We start from the raw sequence: 24,371 nt of genomic DNA, 5'->3' as shown, positions 1-24,371 counted from the left end.
CAGCTTTCAAGTGGCTTCTTGAGCCTTGGCCTTCCGGGGGCATGTTGTGAGGTTTTTAACTTATAGAGCTATTGGCCGGACTCATGCTTCTCATAGGAAGCAGATGAGGTCCGTGTAGCTGCTATAGTTGTACCTCGGCTTTATCTTAGCAAAACTTAACCGTAAACAGTCGGCCAGAAGCGCTGCTTTTAAGTAAGTAGGCGAGTCCACATAGTTATAGCGGGCGTAAATCTTGGCTTACGGATTGCCTTGGGCTGCCAGTTGTTGGGTCGTCGACTAGCGTTTTACTTACAGAAGCAAACAACTCGCGTAACCACCTCAAGCATCGTTCTTGGCTCTTGGAGGCGTTTTAGGCGTGAGGCCATATCCTTTCGAGTCGTAACTTTGATTACACATGTTGCTTAACTAGTTTTGCAACATTTTAAAACCTAGTCATTTCATGAAGATTTGCACATTGAGGACGGACCATCTTGTCACACGAATTATTTCATGGGCAGGGTCCTACACTTAGCATCTCTTCCGGTTAGAGACTCGAGATCCCGCGGAATTGAATCCAGGGGAAGGATTATCGTGGCCACTTCTAGGAGTCGTCTGGCGTAGGTAGACATTGTATTCAGGAGAAACTGAGCAATCGTACCACCCATCCACGTCTGGATATTCCGGATTAGTTTACCCTCTCGTATTGGAGAGTACACGCCATGTCTGAACGGGCAAAGGGCGTCTTTTGCTTGTCACAAGGGTGGTTGAGGGATTAGTTTAACCTTTTACGCTGGATCGCTTACGCCATGTCTGTAAGGCAGCATGCGTCTTTTGCTTGTCACAAGGTTAGTCAGTTTGTTTATGCATTTAACCCAGGCTTGTGAATAATTACTTCAATCTTCATTGAAAATAGAGGATTTTATTAACTTTGCTCATAGGCAGTAACGGCATAACAACTGATAATCCTCGGCATGTGAGGTATTGTTCATCAAGTTGCTTGAGTCTTCGAACTTTTTTTGTCCTGAACAGGGTCTAAGGAATGGTGGAAGGTCACACGTAGTACTTTGTTAGGTTGTAGGCATTCCACTGCTTGTTGATTTCTTTGTCGCTCATAATGGTGAGGGTGTCACTGCCCTTGCCGCCTACTTGGCTAATTTTGTACGGACCTTCCTAGATAGGAGTCATCTTTTTGGAGCCTTCCCGTCGGACGATGATGAAGGCTTTTTTTAGGACTAAATCTCCTGGCTGGAACTGTCGAATTTTTGCCTTCTTGTTGTAGCTGGAAAAGAATAAGCCGCAATGCGGGTGATAACCTTCTCGTGCTCTTCCTCTACCAGGTCTAAGTTTATGGTCATCTCCTTTTCGTACTGCTCTAAATTTGGTAGTACAGTGTTGGTGCTTGGCATCGTGATATTGGGAGGAATGATAGCCTCAGAGCCATACGCTGGGGAGAATGAAGTTTCACCGGTTGCTCGTCTCTTGGTGGTACAATATGTCCATAGAACACTGGGGAGCTCATCTGGCCACTTGTCTTTCTTGTCTGAAAGGGTTTTCTTAAGGCAATTGAGGATAGTCTTGTTGGACATCTCGGCCTGCCTGTTGCCTTACAGATATCGAGGTGTGGACATGTGCTACTTGATGCCATATTTTTCAAAGACCTTCGCCAAGTCTTTGCCCATAAACTGGGGACCATTGTCAGTGACAATGAAGTGTGGGATGTCGAAGTAGTAGATGATGTTCTTCCATATGAAGCACTCTATATCCGTCTGGGCGGTTGTAGTCATGGGTTCGGCTTCGACCCATTTTGTGAAATAGTCAGTCGCCACAATCATCATGCATCTGCCCTTGTAGCAGGTGGCATTGGTCTTACCAGGTCAATCCTCCATTGCATGAATGGCCAAGGGTTTGACTACGGTGGAGTTCGTTGACAGGTAGTGCAGGCACGGGCTTGAAGTGCTGGCAATTGTCGCACCTTTGTACATATTCCTTAGCGTCTTGATGCATAGTTGGCTAGTAATAGCCAGCATTAAAAACTTTTTGTGCCAGCGAACAGCCTCTAAAGTGGTTTCCATATACTCTTTCGTGGATTGAGCTAAGAATCTTCAGGTCGTCGAGAGGCGATAGGCAGGGAAGATGTGGTCCTAAAAAGGATATTCGAACGAGCATGCCATTCCACATATAGTAGTTTTTTGCCTTCATTTGGAGCTTCCTGGACTACAGTTGTTCTGCAGGGAGTGGTCCGTTGATTATGTAGTCGATGATAGGATCTTGCCAATCTGGTGTCGTGCAGATCTGCGCCATCTCGAGTGTTGGTTCCTTATCTATGCTTGGCTTTTCCAAGTACTCGACTGGGATGGAGCGCCTCAACTGATGGTCTAGTGCAGAGCCTAGGCTTGCTCGTGCGTTTACGTTGGCATTTTCTACTTGCGAAACCTGAGTGAGTATGTACACCTGGAACGTCGCTCGCTGTTCTCGTACCTTCTCGAGGTATCGGGCCATCCTTGGATGCTTTGTTGCGTACTCCCCAGAAGTTTAGTTGGTGATCAGCTGGGAATCGGAATAGATTACAAGCTTTTTCACCGCTAGGTCTTTTGCCAATCGAATACATGCTAGTAGGGTTTCATACTCTACTTTGTTGTTTAATGCCTTGAAGCTTAGAATAATCATCTACTCAAGCATTGAACCGTCCGAGGTAGTAAGAACTAGGCTTACCCTCGATCTTTGGTGGTTGAATGATCCATCGACTTGCAAACGCCAACAATCTCCATCAGGTGGGGCTAGTACGGCTATGGCGTGCTCGGTTACCTCCGAGGCATTTTTAGGTTATGTTACTGCATCCTTCAAGCTTGGGTGAATTCTGCTATGAAGTCCGCCAACATCTGGGCTTTTGTCGCTGTGCGGGGTTAGTATGCTAAGCCGTATTGGCCAAGTTCCAATGCCCACTTCATCACTCATTGAAAAGCGTTTGGACTGTGCAAAATTGATTGCAATGGGTGTTGGGTCATGACGATGGTTGGATTCCCTTGAAAGTAGGATCTGAGCTTCCAAGCTGCAACAACTAGCGCCAAAATTAATTTTTCAATCTTCGGCTATCTAGTTTCCGCATCAATGAGAGCTTTGGATGTATAGAATATAGGTAGCTGGGCCTCCAGCTCTTCTCGTACGAAGGCAGAGCTTACTGCTACTTCTGATATTGCTAGATAGATGTACAGGTTTTCTGCTGCTTCTAGCTTGGATAATAGTGGAGGTGATATCAGGTACTGCTTCAGGTCCTGAAATGCTTTCTCGCACTCATCGTCACATTTGTCCTTCTACGTCTTTTTTATTGCCTTGAAGAATGGCTTGCATCGGTTGATGAATCGCGAAAGGAACCAATTAAGTGCGGCTGCTCGTCCGGTCAGACTTTGGATCTCCTTAAGAGCCATGGGTGATTTCATGTCCAGGATCGCTCTGATCTGCCTTGGATGAGCCTCGATTCCTCGTTGGATAGCAAAAGTCTTTACCAAGTTAAATGTGGTCTGACCGCTATTTGCCCTTCACCATAAGCTCGTCGACGTAAACTTCCACGGTGACTCTGATTTGCTTCTTGAACATCGTGTTTACGAGTCGTTGGTAGGCTGCTCATGCATTTTTGAGGCTAAAAAGCATGACCTTGTAACAGTATATGCCTTACTTGATCATGAATGTGGTCTTCTCTTTGTCAAGCTTGTGCATGGCAATCTGATTGTAGCTTGAGTACGCGTCTAAGAAGCTGAGCAACTGGTTTTCGGATGTTGAGTCAACGAGCAGGTCGATTCAGGGAACCGGGTAGTTATCTTTTAGGCATGCCTTGTTGAGGTCGGTGTAATCCACACATACTCTCCATTTGCACTTTTTTTTTTTTCATTACTAGCACGACGTTGGCCAGCCATGCTGAGTGCGCCACTTCCTTAATGAATCCGGCTTCCAGTAACTTGTTGATCTCCGCTTCAATAATCACTACTCGCTTAGGTACGAAATGTCGCCTTTTCTGGATCACAGGTTTGGCAACGGGATCGACTTGCAGCTTGTGACAAGTTATCGTTAGATCAATACCGGGCATGTCAGAGGGTGACCATGCGAAGATGTCATGATTTTTCCTAAGGAAAGCCATGAGTTCTTCCTTCTCCGCCAGGCTCAGATGTGAGCCAATTCTAACCATCTTTTTCGGCTAGTAGAGGTCAACAATGATGTCATCGGCATACTCTTTGGGTTTTCATCTTGATTCATCTTCTAAGGCATTGTCGACCTTGACGCCATCTTCTTAACCTGTCTACTATAATTGCTATTTGGCGGATGTGGAGTCATCTTTCTCCACTTCAACTGTTACTACTGAGGCGAAAGACTTCTTCTTTGATTCCTTCAGAATTTGTACAGTGCATCTCCTGAACATAGCCTGGTCGCCTTTGATCTCTTCGACGGCTTCTCCCGAGATACGAAATCGAATTTTCTGGACATAGCATGGTCGCTGACGATCATGAAGGTCTGCGATGAGACCATCGGTGGACTGGTTACATCGAGTGTGATAGTGTCAATGGCAGTTGAGGTGAGTCCGTTGACTTTGATCAAAACCTCTGCTTTGTGTTGGATGGTGTTTTCTAGGCCCATCCTTTGGATGACTGATAGTTATAGGATATTGACTGAGCCGCCGTTATGCACCATAATTCTGTCAACGATGGCGTGGGCCAGTTATACAGAAATCACCAAGGCATTGTCGTCGTGGGGAAAGTCTACTCCCTCAACGTCTTGCTCGGTGAAACTGGTAATTGGTCCAGGTACAACATATATGGCTTGAACTTGATAGACTAATCTCGTTTGCTAGATCTTCCTCTTTTTGGAGTTGTTGGTGGCACCTAGATTCTCATAGTCAACAAATATTTCTTTGATTCAGATTATCTTGGTTGGGGGTTTGGCATTGGCATCTGCTTCTCACCTTGGCCAAGCAACTGGTCCGTTGATATACTGGTCACATTTGCCTTCCTTCATGAGATGCTTAAGGTACATTTTGCATGTGGTGCAGTAATTGGTTGTGTGCCTAAGGCCTCTGTGGAATGCACAGTACTTGGTCTGGTCCATTTTAGAGGTATCACCCCTTAAGGGTGGCGATGGCTATAACCATGGCTTGTCCTTGAGGTCGCGAAGGATCTGGTTGATTGGGACTGAGAACTTGGTGTACGTCTTGGGCACTGTGCCTCCCTTTGCTGGGGACTAGTCCATACGCTTGTCTCCTAGCTTGTTTTTGTTATTGAGTGGTTTATCGCTCGCCTTCTTCTGAGCCAGTTCTTCGTCTTTGCACGGCTGCTTAAGCAGCTTCTAGGAGGTTTTTTTCTCATCCTAGAGTGAGTGCTTTTCTGCCAAAGCATAAGAGTTTAACAGGGACAGGTTTTCGCCCATAATCAATTCTCCGAAAAGCAGGTGATCTACTAGGAGCCCCTTTCAGAAAGCTGAGTATGCAATGTTGTCGTCGATTCTGACAATCTTCGCCTTCTCTGCCTTGAATCTCTTGATGTAAATGCGGAGTGACTCATTCAGGTCATTCTTCATGTTGAAAAGGTGGTCAGACTTTTTTTTGATTGAGTGGCAGGACAACCTTTATGAAAACCAAGGAAAGTTCGTCGAACTTCCGGATTAAACTTGGTAGCAGAGTGTGGAACCAGTCTTTCCCTTGGAGCATAGTGGCAAAGATTTTGTACATGAAAGCGTCATTGTTAGCGTAGAGGGTCATAGCACTTCTATAGTGCATCAAGTATCTGTCCAGATCTTCATCTGCTTTAAACAAAGTGAAATGTGACGGGTTCAACTTCCGCGGTGACTCCATTTGCTCAATATCGTCTTTAAATGCTGACCTACTCAGGTTGGCCACGTCTCTACGGAGGGCATCATCGACAGTGTCAATGCGTTGGAATCCACGCTGCTGTTCTGCTACCAGCCTTTGTACTTCCTCCTAGATTTGCACTTGGGGGGGCAACGAAGCCTTCTGCTGCCCCTGGTGTTGACCTGTTGGTCCAAGTTGCTTTTCGGCATGTCTTGCTCATTTGTGTCACTGTCGCGATAAACGTGGTTCGCTTTATGTTGCCCACCGTCACTTTGGGCGGACGCTGCCAGTGGAACTTGAGCTGGACTGCTCACATGCTCTTCTTTGGGCATCAAGCGGCTGCCCATTCCATTACCTCATAGGAAGATTTACTTATGGGCCTAGCCTTGTATGGACGCTTCTCCTGGAATATCATGAGTGCTCGTCGGAGTAGGGAATAAACGCTTCACTGTGCATCTAGGCAAGAGAAGAAGTTTGCCCAATGGCCCAAACGAGAGTGCACACTACCTGAACACACAGTTAGTGACGGGCTAAGCGATTTTTTACCGAAATGTCGTTAGAATGAGTCACGTTTTTCTGCCCTTGTCCTGCTTCGGGACACATCGTCTAGGGTGTCCTTCATCTCGATACGCTCGAGGAGCTAGTTCGCTAAAGTGGTCTGCTAGACAAGGGCGTTTGTCAAATTGGCGACATGCTGGGGTAGATGGTGCTTGCTATTTGGATTAGAAGAGTCTAGATAATGGGCGCCTCCATGTGTGGTAGAAGTATAATGGACTACAGGTACAAAACTTGAGCCCAAAGTGAGCATTTTTGCAGAAAAATAGGGTGAAAGTAACCTTGAATCGATCGCGGAACCTGTGGTTTGAATTTGGATCACTGGAGGTGGCCTCATAATGGATTAGGCCACGGGCCAATTCGTTGGGTCGGCGTCTGCTCGCCTTAGACCTGCATGGCCGTGAGCCTTTCTGGCCGTTAGGCTGCCACATCATGACTTACTGGCTAGGTAGCTTAGGCTTGGGCCCATTGAGCTAGGTAACAATTGCTGCATCATGGGCTCGGGTTTGAACTTACTGTCATAATGGGCTGGGCCTCCTACCCTGGGCCTGTTATGGCAGCTGCCAAGTTTTGGGCTTCATGCCTATGGGCTTGGAAATAGACCTGGGCCTCTTACCTAAGGCTTGGTTGGGTGCGACGCTACAAGGGCAGCAACGGTATTCGTGGTGCTGTGGCTTGATGGCCTTACCGTGGCTACTAGGTCACGGTAGTGATGATAGTGGCGCGACTCCACGGTGGTGGGGCTCTTTATGCCGTCGCATTGAGCCTTGAGGACCTCCATCGTGGGGCTATGTCCTCGTCTCCATTCTCTGGTCCAAATCCTTGCATGTACAGGGTTCCATTCGTCATAGTTTCTGAATTTCCTACCATTGTATCCTTTCTCCAGGATTGATCGAGAAAGTTTTCTAGGAAAAATTAATTGATAAGACGTGTGAGAAATTCAACGTAATAGAAAATTCAAAAAACTAATGCGAGAGCTTTTTTCGAGTATTTTGAATCAGCTCTCAATGAAAGCACCAATTTGTCGATGCAAATTTCTGCCATCTTCAATCTTGACGAAAATGCACCTGCAAAACAATCAACACCTTTGATCAAAGACCTAAGCCTCACGCTTCCACGAGGTGGGAGGGTTAGGTCAACAGATCTCTGATGCCTAAGTTAGTTTCTCTGAGAGAGTAAAGTGTTTAAGGCTTTTTTAAGGTTGCAAAAGCTCTGAAAATTTGGTAGAATATGGGGTATTTATAGGGATAGGGCCGGCCATAGTGTTTAATGGAGAGATATTCTCTAAATATTCCCAAGATATTTAATAGGAAATTATATTTTGAGATAATGGTGTAATTATCCCTACTTTATTTAAATTAGGATTACTTACTTGATTGGAGTCAATCTTCAAATGGGAATGTATTAAAGATAGGATTTGGGCAATTAATCCTTATCTTTAATTCATTGCCAAGGGCAAGTGAGTTGTGGGCAGTCGTATTCAGCTGCTGAGACCTTCAGGAATGTGAGATGCGCGTGGGAGCATCTAAGAAGCCTACCCATTTATTGAGGGCAATCTTGTCTTCCTTGAATAAAAGCCCACATGTTACCTCTAGAATTTTTTGAATTATTTTAGGCTCCACACCTTCCATGAGAAGAAATTTGGTTTCTATTAGCAAACTCATTAAGAATAAGTCTTTTTCCGAATTTTAATGAAAATGGTTTTGATATTAGTCATAAGTTGTATTCTATTGGAAGTGGTTTGTTTAAGCTAAATTGCAAGGTTCCTTTTGTCTCCATGAACACGTAAGAATTAAGAGAATGATTCAACCAATGAAACTTTATCCAAGTTATGGCAAGCGTTTAGGACATATATCAAAGGAACAAATGCAACTTTAAAAAAACTAAAATTTTGCCACCACTTGATTATCAAGACATGGATGTTTGTGTTGAATGTATAATGGGAAAAATGGTTAACACCAAGAAAAAGGATGCAATTAGAAGCCAAAATCTGCTGGAACTTATTCACACTGACATATGTTATCTGTTCCTACACTAACACATGATGGTTTTAAGTATTTCATCACCTTCATAGATGATTATTCTAGGTATGGTCACTTGTGTATTTTTTGGCTGAAAAATCTGCTGCGTTTGAAGCTTTTAAAATATAGGATGAACTGCCAATTTAGTCTTTGAATTATTACCTTAGTGAAAATTAGATCGCTAAACTATTTTTTCAGAAAAATCAATCATTGCATTATAAAAATCTACCAATTACATCCCTAATATTATATTCAAAGCTACTATATTCAATTTTCCGTCAATTTAAGCTACGTTACTTGTATGTGATATACATTGAAGGGTAGATTGATATTTTTTTCATAAAGAAACAATGTATGGAGTTAACTTTGGAGGGTGAATTGGTAGTTTTTCATAAAGAAATAGTGTAAATTAACTTCAGAGGGTAAATTAGACATTAGATTCACAATCTATATGAAATGTTAAGGGCTTATAGGCGAGAAAATGACGGTATTACACTCTAAAGTGTGTGAAGTGACTTAAGTTGATGAAAAATTGGATAAAATAGCTTTGAATATAATAGTAGGGATGAAATTAGCAATTTTTAATGAATTTAAGGACTTATTTTACCGAAAAAATAATTTAAGGACTTAACTTTCACTGAGGTGATAGTTTAGGGATTAAATCAGCACTTCACCCTAAAATATATAAAGCTGAAGTGGAAACAAATTGGACTTAAAGATCAAAGTTGATAGATCCGATAGAGGTGGGGAATACTATGGCAAGTATGATGAAGTTGGCCATCGTCCTGGACCTTTTGCACCATTTTTGGATAAGAATGGCACTGTAGCACAGTATACTAATCGTGGAACACCTGAACAGTATGGAGTTTTAGAAAGACGAAATAGATCTCATAAAGATATTGTGAGGAGTATGATATGCTGCACAAGGTTGCCAATGTTTTGTGGAGTGAGGCTACAAGGACAGTGAACTACATCTTAAATAGAGTCCTCAGCAAATCTATTCCAAGCACTCCATATGAATCGTGGTACAAGAAGAAACCAAGTGTATTTCATCTAAAAGTTTGGGGTTTACAAGACAGAAGCAAGAGCTTATAATCTATTGGAGAAAAAGTTGGACCCAAGAACCATTAGTTGTTTCTTCATTGGATACTCGAAAAGAAGTAAAGGCTATCGGTTTTATTATCCAAATCACACCACAAGAATTATTGAATCTAGGACAGCTAAGTTTACAGAAGAGTCTATTGGTGATTTAGAGGTTGAAAGCTTAAGCTTTGAAGAATAAAAGGAAGTTAATCAACAAAAGGTTGTTCTAGAAGAGGATATTGTTGTTGTCCCCACCATGATAGCAAGTGAGGAAGTCCCACTAATGCTCACGTAGAAAATGAGTAGTAAGAAATAACACGTGATGATCATGACATATCAATTCAAGCGAATGAGCCTATAGCCCCTACTAACAATGTCGACAACCAAAACCAATTTAAGAAAATCCTAAAGAACTAGAAAGCCTGCAATACCGGATGATTTTCTTGTTATCTTCAAGAATCTGAATTTAAACTGGGAGGGGTTGTTCCAATTACATTCAAAGAAGCCATGACTAGTTTACAAAATGAAGAGTGGTTGAAAACCATGAAGTCGAATCAATGAGTAAAAATGGAGTTTAGGAGTTGGTCCAATTACCAAAAGGGTGCAAGGCTATAGTATGTAAGTGGGTATTCTAAACCAAAAGAGATTCTAAGGGAGACGTAGAGTGATCTTAGGCTAGATTAGTAGTCAAGGGTTTTATACAAAAGGAAGGAATTGACTACAATGAGATATTCTCTCCAACTTGTACCAAAGATTCATTTAGAGTCATAATGGCACTCGTAGCTCACTTTGACTTGTTTCTACACCAAATGGATGTAAAAACCGTATTCTTGAATGGAGATTTAGATGAAGAGATTTTCATGAAGCAACCTAAAAGGTTCATTCAAGAAAGAAGAGAGAATTTGACATGTAAGCTCAACAAATCCGTTTATGATTTGAAACAAGCCTCAAGATAATGGTACTTGAAATTTGATTGAGTTATCCAAGATTGTAGTTTCATTGAAAATCCTTTTGAAAAGTGCATATATCTAAAACTCAATGTTAGGAATTTTCTAATTTTGGTCCTCTATGTAGATGACATATTGCTAGTTAGCACCAATCTTACCCTACTCTATGAGACAAATCTTTTCTTGTCTAATAAATTTGAGATGAAAGACAAAAGGGAGGCATCTTACGTTTTAGGGATAGAAATCACTAGAGATAGGAAGAATAAAATACTTGGCTTATCTCAAAAAGCTTACCTGAACAAATTCTTAAAAGGTTTGACATGCAGGATTGCAATGGTTGTGACATTCCCATGGAAAAGGCAAACAAGCTAAGTAAATTCTAATGCCCCCAAACTAAAATTGAAAGGGCAGAGATGGCTAGAAGACATTATGCTTCTCTTATAGGCAGCCTCATGTACACACAAGTGTGCACTAGACCTGATATTGCTCAAGCAATTGATGTTTTGTCTAGATATTAATCTAAGGTTTCACTCATTGGATGGCTGCAAATAAAGTATGAGATATCTGAAAGGGCCTAAGACTTATAAGCTCTGTTATAAAAAGACCAACAATCTTGAGTTGATTGACTACTTGGATTCGGATTTTACGAGGTGTGCAGATTCTCTCAAGTCTACTTCCAGCTATGTTTTCATGCTCGCCGGAGGAGTTGTGTCTTGAAAAAGTATAAAAGACAGGAAGTTGATACATCTACTATGCAGGCTGAGTATGTAGTTTGGTATGAAGCCACTTAGCAAGATGTGTGGTTGAAGAACTTCATATCTAGCGTGAATGTTATCGAATCGATTGTTAGGCCTATACACTTATGGTGCGATAACAAAGCCGTTTATTTTCCATGCTCGGAATAAGAAAATGTCTAATAGAACTAGACATCTGAATCTTAAGTATAAGATGATTCGCAAGGAAGTCAAGAAGCAGCAAGTCAAAATAGATTACATTGATACTAAATCAATGTTGGCGGATCCACTCAATAAAACTATTCCTAATGTAGCATTCCATATGCATGCGAAGAACGTTGGCTTAGTTTTCAATTTTGATGCATTGGATTAGTGGGAGATTCATGTTTTCTAATTTAGTTAGTTCTCTTTTGCATTCATTTTGGAGTTAAGTCACTAAGACTATTATATTGTTTTCGGCTGGTTCGTGAGTTTTGTATTATAAGTTTGAATCATTTTCAGTTATTTATTATAATCTTGTTGAATATATGTTATATATATGTGACTGCTTGAATGCAGAAGTGAAAAGTAAATTTATATCTTTAAAGTCATAAGTATTTACTGTTGAGGAAAAATTAAAGCACACAACTCTAACACAAGTGTTGGAGAGACAAAACAAGTAAACAAATTACTTGTATTACACACACAAAATATTACAACACACAATCTCAAGGACACACTTTAGAAGCTATGACACTATCTCACTTCTAGAAACACACGTAGAACCACTCACACTTAAAACAAGACTACTCACTTACAAGGCTTCTCACTCTCTTACTTAGCTCTCTCTTGGTTTGCTCTCTTACTTCTTCTTGATTACAAGCTTACAACACCACACCCATATTTATAGGTGGGCTTGCCGACTTTCCCCTTGCCTACCGACATGGGCTTTACATGGAAATTAATCTTCTAGTTCTTTCTACAACAGCTCACCGACATGGGTTTTTACTTATGACACATTTGTTACAAGCTTCTAGATTTTTCTAGCAAACAAACCTATATGATATTATAGTTAGAATTCTCTAGCTTGCTAATATGCATGCATCCTAGTGACATTGCTTGCTAGAATTCTTTAGCAAAATCCCATGCATGATTCTTCTAAAACACCAGGATTTTCATAATGGGTTGGACCTTAATCTTTGGGCTGGTGTTGTACTTTTAACACTCCCCCTCAACACCAGCTCATTTTTTTCTCCACGTTGAATTGACAACGAAACTTTTCGAACTTGTCGGTACTCAAACCTTTTGTGAACAAGTCCATAATTTGATCATCTGTATTGATCTGTCTTATCTTAGCAAGACCTTCTCTCTAATGAAATGATAGTGTACCTCCACATGCTTAGTTCTCACATGAATGACTGGAGTTTCTGCCAAGCTAATTGCCAATTGGTTATCACAGTACAATGGTACTGCATAATCTACTGGTTGATATAGATCACTCATCAACTATACTAACCATGCATTCTTTTGATGCTGCCATTGCTGCTGCTTTATAATCTGCTTCTGTGGTTGACAAAGACACTGTTGGTTGTCTCTTGCTGCACCACGAATCTACTTCATACCCAATTCTAAAGACATACCCAATGGTCAATCTCCTGGTGTCATGATCCCCTGCAAAATCTATGTCACAATAGCCAACCAACTTATGGTCTTCACCTTTATTGTACAACAAACCATAGTCAATTGTACTTTTTACATATCTTAATATCCGTCAAACCGTTTTTAGATGAGGGTCCTTTGCCATGTGGCCTTCTTTCCACAATTGTAACATTTACCCTCAAACCTTTTATTATTCTGGGACTGACCACGGTTGTCGTGATACGTTGGAGCTCCTTCTGGCCGAGAACTCCCACCTCCTTGATGACCTTTCACCTTGTCACCATTCTTTTAGATTCATTACCAGCATGCTGCTTGAAGCTACCTTTACTTTTGTTGGTGTAGAGTGCTTCCTCCTTACCTCTTGACGAGACCTCTCCCATTTGCTTTTCCAAAGCTTCTTGATTGGCAAGCAAATTCTCAAACTCAATAAATGATGGTTGGGTCAGCCATCCTTGTACAATGGCAACGAAGCCTCAATATTTGGGTCTCAACCTATGGATAATTATTCTTTTTATCCTACATTCTACAATGTCAGCACTAGGATCTAATTTAGAAATTTCACAGCTAATACTTTACCTTGTGGAAATATTGGGCAATCGTCATGTCCCTTTGGGCCACTAATAATAGCTTATTATCGAGAAACTGTAGTTTTGTATCGTTCCTCTTTGAAAAGAGTATGGCAAAGGTGCCCCACGCTTCTTTCGGTGTTTTGGCTTTCCTTATGTACTCTAACATGTCCTCTTCAATTGTGGTTTTTAGGGCGAACATGGCCTTCCCTGCCTTGATCTTCCGCTTCCACAGAGCGCCGTTGGCATCTTCTTCCGGCTGCGTAACTTCATTACCGTCGACAATCTCCCAAAAATCTTAGCCTTGTAGGTAAGACTCCATACACATCGCCCACGTGTTGTAATTTTTGTTGTTCAACTTCTTAATTCCTCCAACGACTTGAAAGTCACTCATCGTGTTGGCAGAACGTAGATACGCCAAACAAGATTAGCTAACAATCTTGCAAAGTACTACTCACGATTCTTGGAAGCTTCACTAGAGACGGTCTCTGATCGTAGCTCTGATACCAATTGTTAAGGAAAAATTAGAGCACACAACTTTAACTGGAGAGACAAAACAAGTAAACAATTACACACACAAAATATTACAACACACACTCTCAATGACACACTTTAGAAGTTATGACACTCTATCACTTCTAGATACACACTCTAAACCACTCACACTCTTCGCAAGACTACTCATTTACAAGGCTTCTCAGTCTCTTACTTAACTCTCTCTTGGTTTGCTCTCTTATTTCTTCTTGATTACAAGTTTACAACACCACCCCCATATTTATAGGTGGGCTTGCTGACTTTCCCCTTGCCCACCAACATGGGCTTTACATGGAACCTAATCTTTCTTTCTACAACTGCCCACTTCTTCTATATTTTTCTAGCAAACAAACCTATATGATATTATAGCTAGAATTTTCTAGCCTACTAATGTGCACGCATCCCACCTACATTGCTTGCTAGAATTCTCTAGTAAAATCCCATGCATGATTCTTCTAGAACACCAAGACTTTCATAATGGGCTGGACCTTAATCTTTGGGCTGGTGTTGTACTTTTAACATTTACAAGAAAATATGAAGAATGTTTTCAAATATTGTTTTCATTAAAGGTAGAAAACTAAGTTGTTCTAGTACAGTTACAGCAGTCGTCATGCTAGCACCGACTGGGTTTTGGACATAAGGTTTCAGTCATCATTCTCATTCCTTTGAAGCATTAGGCAGACTTACATGGTCTGATCAAAGAAGACCTTAGAAATTAAAATATCAATATATTACATCAAGTTTAATATTTATATTTAAATCTTCTCAATTATTGGTGTTTCATGTGATTAACCATGCTTACATATGTGATTATGAAAACTGTGGACAGTAGACGTATCTTCCCATGTGAAAGGTCTCATAGATCATTTTATTCCTTCAGGAACTGCTGGAATTTTAGTGCTCTGCCCATCTTCAGTTTTCAATTTTAAAAAAAAAATGCATACTTCCATAGGCACTGAACCATTTGACTAGCTTCAAAGAGAGGATAAGAGAAGCAATTGTTTTTTCGCATGCTTATCTTGCAATTGTAATTGCAAGATTTATCTTGCGGTTTTTCTTGACGTGAATTAATCAACTTGTTGAACTATCCACACGGATGAGAGTCTTCACTGCCCAGACACAGACGAGCGGAATAAAACGTAAGAGAATATGTTCGTACGTAGTTTAGGGAGCTAGAAAAATCAACAAGTTCCGAAGAACATTGACCTTTATTTTTATAGTCAAACACTGTGCTGCATTAAATGTTACACAGAAGTGGAGGTTGGAACCCATACAAGATTATCAGCAGGAAAGAAATGGCACACAGGAGAAGACCCTGGCTTAATCCTAAGGACTTGAAATGAAGCATGATTAGGGCTCCACTGAGAGGTGTCCAAGTGGCAAACAGCAACAGCATCCACTCTATCTCCATCCTCACCACCTAATGAAACCTTGTAAACCTTGTTCATGCTTTCTTGGCTGTGACAGTAGAAAACCGCATAAGGGTAAGGCATGGTGTGACATGCCACCATCTTGGGAGCTAAAACCTCTTTAGGCTCTTCCAAAATAGTGTAGTTCTGGAAATGGGTGGATGAGTTTGTGAGATGGGTAGTGGACACAACACTGAAAGTATTATCCAATCCGAAGATGCTGCGTGCAAAGTCAAGCATGGATTCTAAAGAAGTAGCACATGACTTGATCTCTCCCTTGATGGGTTCAGTCTCACATTGTCTAAGAGTATCTTCCATGGCTTTGGCTTGGGGAGAGTCTTGAGAGAAGGAAAAAACTTGAAGAAGGTGGTGGAGTTGTTTTGAGGAGAAGGGAAATAATTCAGCTTCTACTCTTGGCAACAAGTGGGGAGATTTTGAAGGGTTTCTTTTGGGAAAATAGATGGCCATTGTTTTCCCCAGCTTTAGGTCCTTCAAGGTGAAGAAAATCATGAGGGAATGGTCCATGTGATGCATGTGGGATGATGGATGAGCATGATGAGCATGGTCATGATGTGTAGTTTCATGGCCATTATCACCATCTGTCTTAGCACGAATTCTTCGATCCATAAAGTCTCTTCCTTCGATTCCCTGAGGACACTGCATAATATATAACAAATTGGTAAGATTGCCATTGTTGCAGTATCATGAGATTTTTCTAATTTAAAGTATAAGAATTAGTAGAGAGAGAAATGAAGTGTTACCATGACAAGCAGTAGGAGATGCAGTATGGGGATCAAGAGCACAAGTCCTGTCTCCATGTTCCTTCCTTTGAACTTACTAGTGCTTACCATTAATTTCTTCCACTAATTTTGATAGAGCACAACACAAGTGCTGAAAGAGAACAAAATCTATAGGTTTTCCGCAGCAGCTGGCACACCGTGTAGATCAACTTTTTAGATCACATTTGTATATCATGTTATGTATCACTAATAGAAAATAAATACGTTACTTTATACTTATACTTAAATAATAATTAAATTATTAATCATCACATCATATAGTTCATAAAATATAGCTTAAATAGATAACTTTCATAACATTATATCATAGTCTAAATACTCAATAATTAGCGGGAAAAAAATGTACAGTTTTAAGTTTCACCTTTTAATTGTGGCAAATGCATTATTGACTTGCAAGTGCTGGCCGGTTGGCCATCCACTTATTGTCTCTTTAATTTGTCTTGTTATAATTATTGTTGTTCTTATCCACTAAACAATAGACACATGCGTTTTGTTTTCTTGTTTTCTTGATATCCATGCATTCCATGTGATTGTGAGCCCTTTTGCTTCTTGGAGCCTCTTCTTTCACTTACATGAAGCATCGCAATAATTGCGTTTCATGTAAATAATAAATAAAAAAATGTGAATTTTTATTTACATAAGATAACAACATAAAACATTAAAAGTTGCAGTTTACTTGTATCATAGTAGTTGTTCTCCCAAAAAATCCAACGAAGAAAAGTCCCAAAATAAAATGTTATACGAGTGATTGGACTAGTGGGGGGAATAGAATTCACAAGACTTGGGGTTGCAATATAAACATTCTTGTAATAAGTTTAGCATATAGCTTTTTTCTTTTTTCTTTTTTCTTTTTTCTTTTTTTTGGCCCATATGGTGAGACACCACACCTTTGTTTTAATATGGCTCCTATGGTAGAAAAAGCTGTCATTCATGACCTCGTAATCAAGTCTGTTAGCAATACCAATCCAATATGTAATTTTCTTTGTTCTTTATTAAATCTCTGTTAAAGATTTAAGAGCACATATGTCCTTCGTTCCTATTGGTTGTCTCAATCAATCATAAACTACCACATAAGCGTGTATGTTTTTTGTAATCAAAGAAAAATATACTCAAAAATCCCTCACACTAATCTAGTTCTCAAGTAATAAAAATGGCAGCCATGGAAGGTGTTCTTCAATGAAGAGACTCAAAGATGTCGTGCAGCAACAGCTGAACCTCGACTCCGTCAAAACTCGAGCCATAAACCTCGTCAAAACTCAAGCAGGCTCTTCAACATCGTTGATGACATTTAGATCTCTAAGGCCTTCGTTGTTCATTCCAAGAAGGTAAATGCTGAAAACTATACAATTGTTGCCCGTGATGCGACTGGTGCATTGAAGCTATTGCCTGAGATGGCGTTGGAAGAAAATTTCAAGAGAGAACTTTCTTTATGTAATGTTGGAGGTGGGGATATTTGAGGAGGTAGATGAAGGTGAAGTTTCTTCCTCAACATTTCAGAGTTTTTTCGTGTATTTGGCAACCAGGTTCATGTAATATGGTGCTCAAGGGCTTTGCTAGTTATGTTCGCCGTAAAGGTCTCTGCTGATAGCAGCTGTAATGAATAATAGATTGTCACACATAAGGATAAATATAAATATATATATATATATATATGCATTAGTGGATGTTAATAGTACACAACAATTCAATTGCTGAGTAGCTTCGCCAGGAGACATTAATTTATGCTTTAGTGAAGGTACAAGTAGTGTATGCAGCAAAGAAAGGGTAGGCGTGAGGTGTACAGTGAAAGCACTAGTTACCGGTGAGGTGACACCATTAGCATTAGTAATGTTTCATCGAAGTGGAACAGTATTACAAGATAAATCAGTGGGGTCATAGGTCATATGATCTATGGCACTGGAGTCAATAATCCAATCGGACTGAGTATCACAATTATTCATATTAAAAGCATAACCATAGTTACCTGAGGACTCTGAAGGCATGTCGGAAGAACTCAAAACATGAGGGTTCATGGTAGGGTCAGTTAGGGTTGTAGTGTTTAGTATAGGGGTAGGATTGGTTAGGATGAAATTGTTTCCACCGTAGAGTGGTGGTAGGTTCTTCATGGGAGGGTCGAGTTTGCTTGAGGGAACGGGCAGGGCAGAAATCCTAGGATCTCTGCTCTAATACCATGCTAATGAGAGCTTATCTTTGGGGCTTAATTTTCTGACATCATTCTTCTCACCAAGGAGGAAAATATATAATGTACAAGAGTGATTTACAAGGAAAAAAATAAACATCAAATAACCTAATTACAATCTGATTATAAGGACTCAAAAAAAGGTAACTAAACTAATTACAAAAAGTCAACTCTCCAACAGAGACAACATAGGGTTATTGTTTGCCCTTGACCCAACTTAAAAAAAACCCATGTATATTTGTTGTGTTTTGTATTTGACTCCTATAAAGAGCTAAGACTTACCACTTCATCCTCTTACTTATTCTTTTTTCTTCTATCATATTTGTTTTCTTTTTCCTTCTTCTTGTGTGTGACTCTATTGTGCGCATCATGTGTTCGATGAAATACGTTACTTGACAAGCCTTGACAGTCCTTAACTTTACTCCACAGTATCGTGCATCCATCCTCGACAAGCCACTATAAATAACAATGGTTGTCAACATATGTTGGCATAAGCCTTCAACATATGTTTGCAGGAATTGGTAGGTGCCTACTAAGTGCTAGACGAAAGGGCCCAATCAAGCTCTTTTGGTTAATATTATGATCCTATTATTTGAAAATCTTGACTCCGCCACTGAATATATATCCATGACTTCCATTTCTCGTTGTGGGAGACATGATACTTTCAAGATGATTACAAATGCTTTACTAAGAATCTTGAGCTGATGTAATCATATAATTATTTGCTAGATTGTTGATGTTCATGTGAAGAAAATTGATGAGCAGCCCAATTTCTTATAAGCACATATAAGATCTCTTTTTTCTTCGATGTAAGATTTATAATCTTAATACACCTGCTCACATGTGACGAATTTTCCAATCTAACACGTGAACAAGACAAATCAGGTGACGTGTTGCACATATAGCTGTTAGGCTTCACACATGGGACAATATGCTCTGATACCATGAAGAAAGTTGAGGTTCCACCATAAAACTAATTAGCAAAATAAGAAGTAGCCCTAATTAATTATAAGCACACGCAAGATCCCTTATTTCTTTAATATAATGGGATTCATAATCTCAACCAGGGTTCTAAAAATCGGCTTAAGAGGCGCATAGGCGTTGGGCGAAGACCAACTGCCGCCATTAACTCGTAATCGGTTGCAAAATCGGAGAAAGTATTAGATAGATGTTGGGCGATATTAGACGGGTCTAGACGAAGCTATGCAGGTCTGCACGAGGTTGGACAGAGTTGGGTGGAGTCTAGTCGGCCATATTTACAGACGCCGGAACCAGGAAAAATTTCGAATCTGGAAAAGTTATGTTGCAGAGTCACGAGGAAGAAGATGATTGGTGGGTACCACCATTTTTTTTTTTTCAATTTAAAGGGATGAATTAGGTCTTTATGGTCCCACCATCTCTGTTTGGTTCCACGTTTCCTGATCTCACTATTTTATGTTCTTTTATTTCTTTTTATTTTTTTGGATCAAATTCTTTTGTTTCTTTTCTCATCCAAATCAATCATCATTTTTTATTTTTTACATATTTTTGTATTGTTTTATAATTCCTTTTCCTTTTAAGACCATTTATATTTAAAACCCTAACATTACATATATATTATTTAAAAAGAAACATATTATTTATATAATAAATTTAAATTTTATATTAAATTAACTTAAATCCGCCTAGCCGCCTAGGCGCTAGGCCTCTTTTCACCGCCCGACTAGCTCTTAACGTCTTTTAGAATCTTGATCTCAACATCAAGGCTTATCATTTTCCCTCTTTATGATGGCAAATTTTATGGCACATGTATAAGGTTTGTTCAATGTGACGTCTCATGATTTAGTGATACAATATTCTGGCAATGTAATTGTTATATTGTAGGTAATAGTTTATAATACAACGTGATAGTGTTCATTTTCAAGCAAAGTTAATTCTCACCATATAGAATGGCCATTGGCTTATTGAAAAGTAAAAATGTATTTACAAAAGCAAATCCCTTGTTTTGGATAGTTGCTGTAAAGAACGACGTGGATGTTTTTGGATTATTGCCATTAAGAACATTATAAGGGGCTTAAATATATCATGCGTGAAAAATATGTGTGGGACTTGCTTGATAGAAAAGCAGATCTCTATCATAGAAACTTCCAAAATTTGATGATTTGATCAAGATATGCAAACCAATTTTTATTCTTTCCTTTGGCCAAGATATGCACACAAGTTTGTCTTCAACCTTGAAGTTTGGATAAGAGATCTCAACTCGGGTAGACCATGATAAGACAGCCAACGTGAAAGAATTTCATTCGAACAATATGATTATTCAAAGAAGAATAATGTAGCAGAATGTGAAACTCATAATTTGAAATGTATTTTTATATTTTTATCTACAAAAATATTCTTGTAACAAGTATTAGAATTCTTGCACCGAGTGGTGAGATTTGGAACCAATAGGAAATATTAGTAACCTTGTGTAATATAGTAAGTTAACCTAATCTAATTGAGATTTAGCTGAAATAAATATTTGGAGAACACTCTCCTAATATTGGGCGTGGCATGGAGTCATCAAAAGAATTCATGGGAAATAATTTTCTGATTAATTTCCCAGTGAAATTGTGCCCGTCTCCAAAAGTACTTAAATTTTACAAACTTAAGTTAAAAACTTTGTCTTTGAAAATTTAAGAATATAGTCACACTCGCTGGCTGAGCCGATGATTCTGAACACTTTGACTTTTTTGTAGCCTCTGAATGTTACGCTGATTGGTCTCATGCACCTGAGCCGAGCGGGGGTTCTTTACGCTGACTTGGCTTGCGGAAGTAAGGGATGGAAGGTATGGTCTTGGACAGGATCCTATCTAATCAAGGAGTAATTTCGGGCATCATGAATATTCACATTCAGCTCAGAATACTTGGTCTTTTTAGAATATTATATATTCAATCAATTGTGACACTTCCATTTATTAGAATAGCATTCGATAATGGATGTAGCCTATGATTGAGTGAACCACTCAATGCATGGTGTTTGTTACATTTCTGCGTTCCCTATAGCTCCTTAGAAATTCCCATTATCAGGTTCGGGCATTTGGATCTTGTCTCGTACCAACGACTTTGTACGTCGACAACTTGGATAATAACCAGTCAGCCTTGAAGCAGTCTGTCTATCCAAACTGAAGGTGCTTCTCGATCAGCTGATTGTACAGCTCCAGTGCTATCTATCTAAACTGAAGATGTCGCCAGTAGCCTTCATAGTGCTGTTTATCCAAAATGAAGATGTGTTGACAAGAAGAAAAAGGGAAAAAAGATAAAATCTCAAGGTTGTTGAGAAGCTTTGCGCAGGGCAATTTGTGTTTTGATTTGAAAGGGCTTTAAATGATGCAGTCTCTTCTCTATTTATAGTGTACATGGTCGAACTAGAAATGTATTCGGATTAGAATTCCTCAACCCAATCTAATCAGGTTTTGGCCAATCCTAGCTCCAATAGGATTTTGAACAAACCTCCATAACGAACCAGATTCATCCCCTAATTCTAAGCATCTTCAGCTTTAAGACTCCTTGTTGCACTAGGGTTCGACAGTCAACGGTTCGGTTTGGGGACGGAAATACTATTTTCATCCCCATAATCATGAAAATTAACCATATCCATAACCGCAAATTAACCATAAGGGATTATCCATAACCATATCCACCGGGTAACGGATTTTTAATCGGTTATCGGTTATATCCATCTTAAAAAAAAAAAAATTATCCAATTGACGCATTATAAATTTTCGTAGATACTAATTCCGTCATTAAATAGCAACATCCAATTACAAAAAACTAACAATATATTTGAAGTTGTTCATGATAACATGCACCAAGTTCTTGACAGTGAGACTCTTGAAGAGAGATGAATCTGATAAACTTGTAATATTTGATAATTGATATATAAAAGGATTCAATGAATTAATTTGGTTGAGTGTAACAATAAGAGTATTGAATTGATGAGGTTGTTGGTATGCCCCATGCATGATGTTTGGTGCATAATAAAGATAGTATAGGGTTTGATGCATGCATAATGAATTAGTATAGAGAGAGTTCGGTAAATTGAATTAAATTATATTATATATCAAATATATATATATGTATATTCGGGTCGGATTCGGGGACGAACACGGATTGGGGACCCCTATAACCATATCCAAAACCATAACCGAATATAGTTCACAGTTTTTCCCCATATCCATAGCATATCCGAATTTTCATATCCAAATCCAATCCATTCGGACGGTTATCCACGGTTATCAGGTTTAACGGTTAGAATTGCCATCTCTTACCTTTATCTAAACCAATCCTTCTTACAACAGGATTCGGCTAACCTTGACTGGATGGCCCATAACAAGATTCTAGACGAATGCTACTGGGTCAAGCATGACTCTAAGCTCGGCCCAAAATAATATTTTGGACCCAACAGGTTGTAAAGTCGAGTCGGGGTTGTAAAGTCGAGTCAAACCAAGTATCATTGTGCTTAAGCTTTGTTTGTTTTTATATTTTCAAACTCGAGCTAAGCTTGGCTTGCTTCTTAAATGAACCGAGCTTAAGCGAGCTTAAATTTTGGAGCCAGATATAGAGCTCAGACTGTTTCGAGCTATTTCTTATAGCAAGTTGGTTCGATTGTAAAAAATTAAAATTAAAATAAAAATTAAAATAAAAAAAAATAAAAAAGAAAAGAATTGCACTTAGCCATGCATGTGAAAAATAACATATAAGAGATAAACAATGCAACACAAAACTTTCAAACGCATTGCTTTATGGGAAAAAAAAAAAAAAAAAAAAGCCTTTTTGGTTTACCCTTTTGATAGCTGAAACTCAGTGGGAGGCTAAACTATCACATCTGTAGGGGTCTTTCGAAACCGAAAGAATACGTAACACATAATGTCTTGAAAACAATCTAACTAAATTTGTCAATCAAACTTAAGAAGTTTTGAAATAGATACAAGCATGAAGAGAAATCAATAATTTGGCAAATAAGACTTTGACAGTATGCGTTTTTATTTAGCAACTTGAACTCCTTTTTACACTATTTCTATCAATAGAAAAACCCTTCGAACTAATCTTTTTATATGGTTAAAGAAAGAATAAAAATATCCTTTTTAGTTTTTTTTTTTATATTGTTAATTAAATTAGTTGAACTTAAGCCTCCAAATATATATTGGACAAGAGTTGAGTACATGTATTGTTTTAATATATAAAATATTATTAAGTGTCGAGCTTGAATGATCGAGTCGAGCTCAAGCAATCAAGTTTATTATCTTGAACTGATTCGTAAAAGCATTTGAGGTGCTATCGAGTTTTACAAGCCGCACATGCTAAAGTTTAAGCTTGCTTTGTTTCTTGATCAAGCCAAACTAGGTTTGGCTTGATTGTTTCACAAGACAAGTTTCGATGAGCCAAACACGGACCAAACCCGATGTGAGCTCGATTTATTTTGAGCCGATTTACATCCATAATTTTACAGTACAAAAGTCACAATCGAAATTGTTTTATTTAATTTGAAGATCGTTAAGTCATCTATATATATTGATTGTTGAACAAATTGACAGTTATGATAACAAGTAACATAGGATAAATTATCAATTGTCAAATTCATATAGATAATTAAAAGGAATGAATGGTTTCTATTGTAATGTTCGTATAGCAAAATAATGTTACTTTGATACAAAAGAAAAATTATAAAATTTAGAACCTATTAGCACGCTTGTGTGACTAATAAATAGCATCACTTGTGTACATTTTAAAGTATAACTATGGTTCGCCGTATAGTATTATAATTTAATAATATTATACTTTACTTATAAGTTTGAAATTTTTAGGATTCAATTCATATTATTAATAGCGAGTTCCCATCTCTTTCGTGGGCTGCCAAGATTCCTTACACGAGGATGTGAGTATATCATTGTGTAACAAACAAATAAAAAAAATAAACTCGAATCATGATGAGATATCATGTCGGAGTCATATCACATGAGAAAACCTATTAAATGCATCCCACCAAATAAATAAATGACTGTGTCAGACTCTACTTGATTTTATAAAAATATAAACTCGAATCATGATTGGATATCATGTCGGAGTCATATC

At 39.0% G+C, this 24,371-nt stretch overlaps 1 protein-coding gene across 1 annotated transcript; it reads right to left on the bottom strand.

Moving 5' to 3' along the window:
• Window positions 1-15,069: 15,069 nt before the first annotated feature.
• Window positions 15,070-16,385, bottom strand: LOC137727898 (BURP domain protein USPL1). The gene is made up of 2 exons (XM_068466762.2): window positions 16,061-16,385; window positions 15,070-15,956 (listed from the first exon to the last, which is right to left on the bottom strand). The coding sequence occupies exons 1-2, from the start codon at window positions 16,148-16,150 to the stop codon at window positions 15,135-15,137; spliced, it is 912 nt and encodes a 303-aa protein (XP_068322863.2). The 5' UTR covers window positions 16,151-16,385; the 3' UTR covers window positions 15,070-15,134.
• Between the last annotated feature and the right edge of the window lie 7,986 nt (window positions 16,386-24,371).

The sequence above is a fragment of the Pyrus communis genome, chromosome 10 (genome assembly GCF_041283825.1).
Source record: "Pyrus communis isolate YQ-2024b chromosome 10, ASM4128382v1, whole genome shotgun sequence".
NCBI lineage: Eukaryota > Viridiplantae > Streptophyta > Magnoliopsida > Rosales > Rosaceae > Pyrus > Pyrus communis.
Note: the sequence above shows the minus strand (reverse complement) of the source record. Positions and strands in the feature narration are given on the sequence as shown.

Coding starts and splice junctions, on each gene's coding strand:
- LOC137727898 (XM_068466762.2), bottom strand. CDS start 16,150: ATGGTAAGCACTAGTAAGTTCAAAGGAAGGAACATGGAGACAGGACTT. Junction 15,957..16,060: donor ATCTCCTACTGCTTGTCATG/GTAACACTTCAT, acceptor TATATTATGCAG/TGTCCTCAGGGAATCGAAGG.